Genomic DNA, 1811 nt, shown 5'->3' with positions numbered 1-1811 from the left:
TTTTTATCACCTTCTTGAGCACACATTTTCTGCTACAATAAAACTATATCCTCGCTACTCACACTTTAGTTAAATTTAAGGCAAACGGGGAAAACTGGTTCCAGGGAAGCGCGACGCTGCATGCTATACTAGCCTAGTGGTTAAACGCACGGCTTGGTATTCCGTGAGACTCGAGTTCGAATCTCAAAATAAAAGATTTTTTATTTTTTTTAATTTTTAATTTTTTTTCAAATTATTTTTAACCAAAATTACATTAAAGTTTAAATTAAAATAAATATTTCATTATTAATTCAATTCCTGCTTTGCAATGCTATCTTAAAATCTTATAATATCAGAAATACATATGTATAACTTTTTATTAAATATTTAAAGGGTTCACTCCTCAGTTTTCCTCTTCCTATAAATTCTTTGTTTGTGCCTATGGTGGCTCATTTCAATGGCTTTTCGAACTTGTTTTTCGAACATTGCCAATCCATACGTTATGAATGAATCTATAAAAAAACATAATGAAAATTACAAATTAAAACAAATAATTGTAAGTAAAATTAAATAAAAAACAGAATTTACCGTATAAAATGTTGGAAACCAGCAGGAATTTGGAGAGAGGTTGCTTCCCACCTCTACCGTCCCAGTTACATAAATAAAGAAGTTCATCAGTGTACAGACTTCGCAACACATCATGTACACTATCTGAAGTACCTTTTATCCTCAAAACGAATTGTTTCTGTAAATAAAAATAGTTTGTAAAAACTGAATTGTTTATTGAAAAAAGTTTATATATTACTTACCGTTGTAGCAGCAAATTCGTCGCATTTCAATTTTTCGTCCATTTCCAAAGCTGCAGCAAGCGTATTTAATGGTAGGGTGGAAGCAATTTCGGTTTGAACGTTGTCGACATCTTCACCAGTCATTCGGCATACCGATTGATGAATTTTGCGGATGAGGACCTTGCATTCACGAACCGTTTTTTGCTGCGCCATTTCATCACTTTTGTGAATAATCTGAAAAAGAAACAAAGAAACATGTAGAGAAAAATAATAATGTATGCATATAGATTTTTGAATAATCTAAGACCATCTATTCCTATATCAAGTACAATGCTATCTTTTATTTCAAGGTGAGGAAATGAATTTTTCTCAAAATAATTTTGAATTCCTCTATATAAAAACGCTCCACTTGGAATGGTTTCAATATTAACCTTTTTTCTACTTGTACCTAATAGACTTTTTGCTGTTAAGGGCAAATCCACTAAACCTATTTTTCGCAAGGTTTGAAACAAATCAGTCACTGTATTGTGGTACACTCTATTGCGTAAAGCCCAAGCTTTTATTTCTTTGCATTTATCATTTTTCACTACAATATTCACATTGTCACTATTACTATCAATGGTATCTTGGCTATCATAATCATTTAAAGATATATCTACGGAGCTCAATTCTTCCACATTTGAGTCACTATCAGAATTCACATTAATACTACATATTTTGGCAAATTTGGAGGCACTGACATTAAAAGCCTTTTTTTCTCGGCTCATGCAAGCACTAAATGTATTTTTTTTAATATTAAAATTTACTCCGTTTACTCACCTTTTCAAATTATATATGTACCACTTTTATAATAACGTTTTTAATCACTTTTTTCATAAAATATAACCAAATTTAATTAGAATACAAATTTTTCACAATTTAACACGCGTGCCGAATTTCTTTTTCTTTGAATTCGAATTTTCGCAACGAATAAACGAATGTAAACAATCATGTTATCATGTTGTATACTTTTACATGCATCGTTTTCCATAAACAGTGGCAAGT

At 30.9% G+C, this 1811-nt stretch overlaps 1 protein-coding gene across 1 annotated transcript; it reads right to left on the bottom strand.

The window, feature by feature from the left end:
- On the bottom strand, window positions 1–1559 carry LOC126765101 (uncharacterized). The gene is made up of 3 exons (XM_050482717.1): window positions 789–1559; window positions 568–724; window positions 1–491 (listed from the first exon to the last, which is right to left on the bottom strand). Exons 1-3 carry the CDS (start codon window positions 978–980, stop codon window positions 376–378), a joined length of 465 nt encoding a protein of 154 aa, XP_050338674.1. The 5' UTR covers window positions 981–1559; the 3' UTR covers window positions 1–375.
- Between the last annotated feature and the right edge of the window lie 252 nt (window positions 1560–1811).

Source organism: Bactrocera neohumeralis, unplaced genomic scaffold, assembly GCF_024586455.1.
Source record: "Bactrocera neohumeralis isolate Rockhampton unplaced genomic scaffold, APGP_CSIRO_Bneo_wtdbg2-racon-allhic-juicebox.fasta_v2 cluster10, whole genome shotgun sequence".
In the NCBI taxonomy this organism is placed as follows: Eukaryota; Metazoa; Arthropoda; class Insecta; order Diptera; family Tephritidae; genus Bactrocera; species Bactrocera neohumeralis.
Note: the sequence above shows the minus strand (reverse complement) of the source record. Positions and strands in the feature narration are given on the sequence as shown.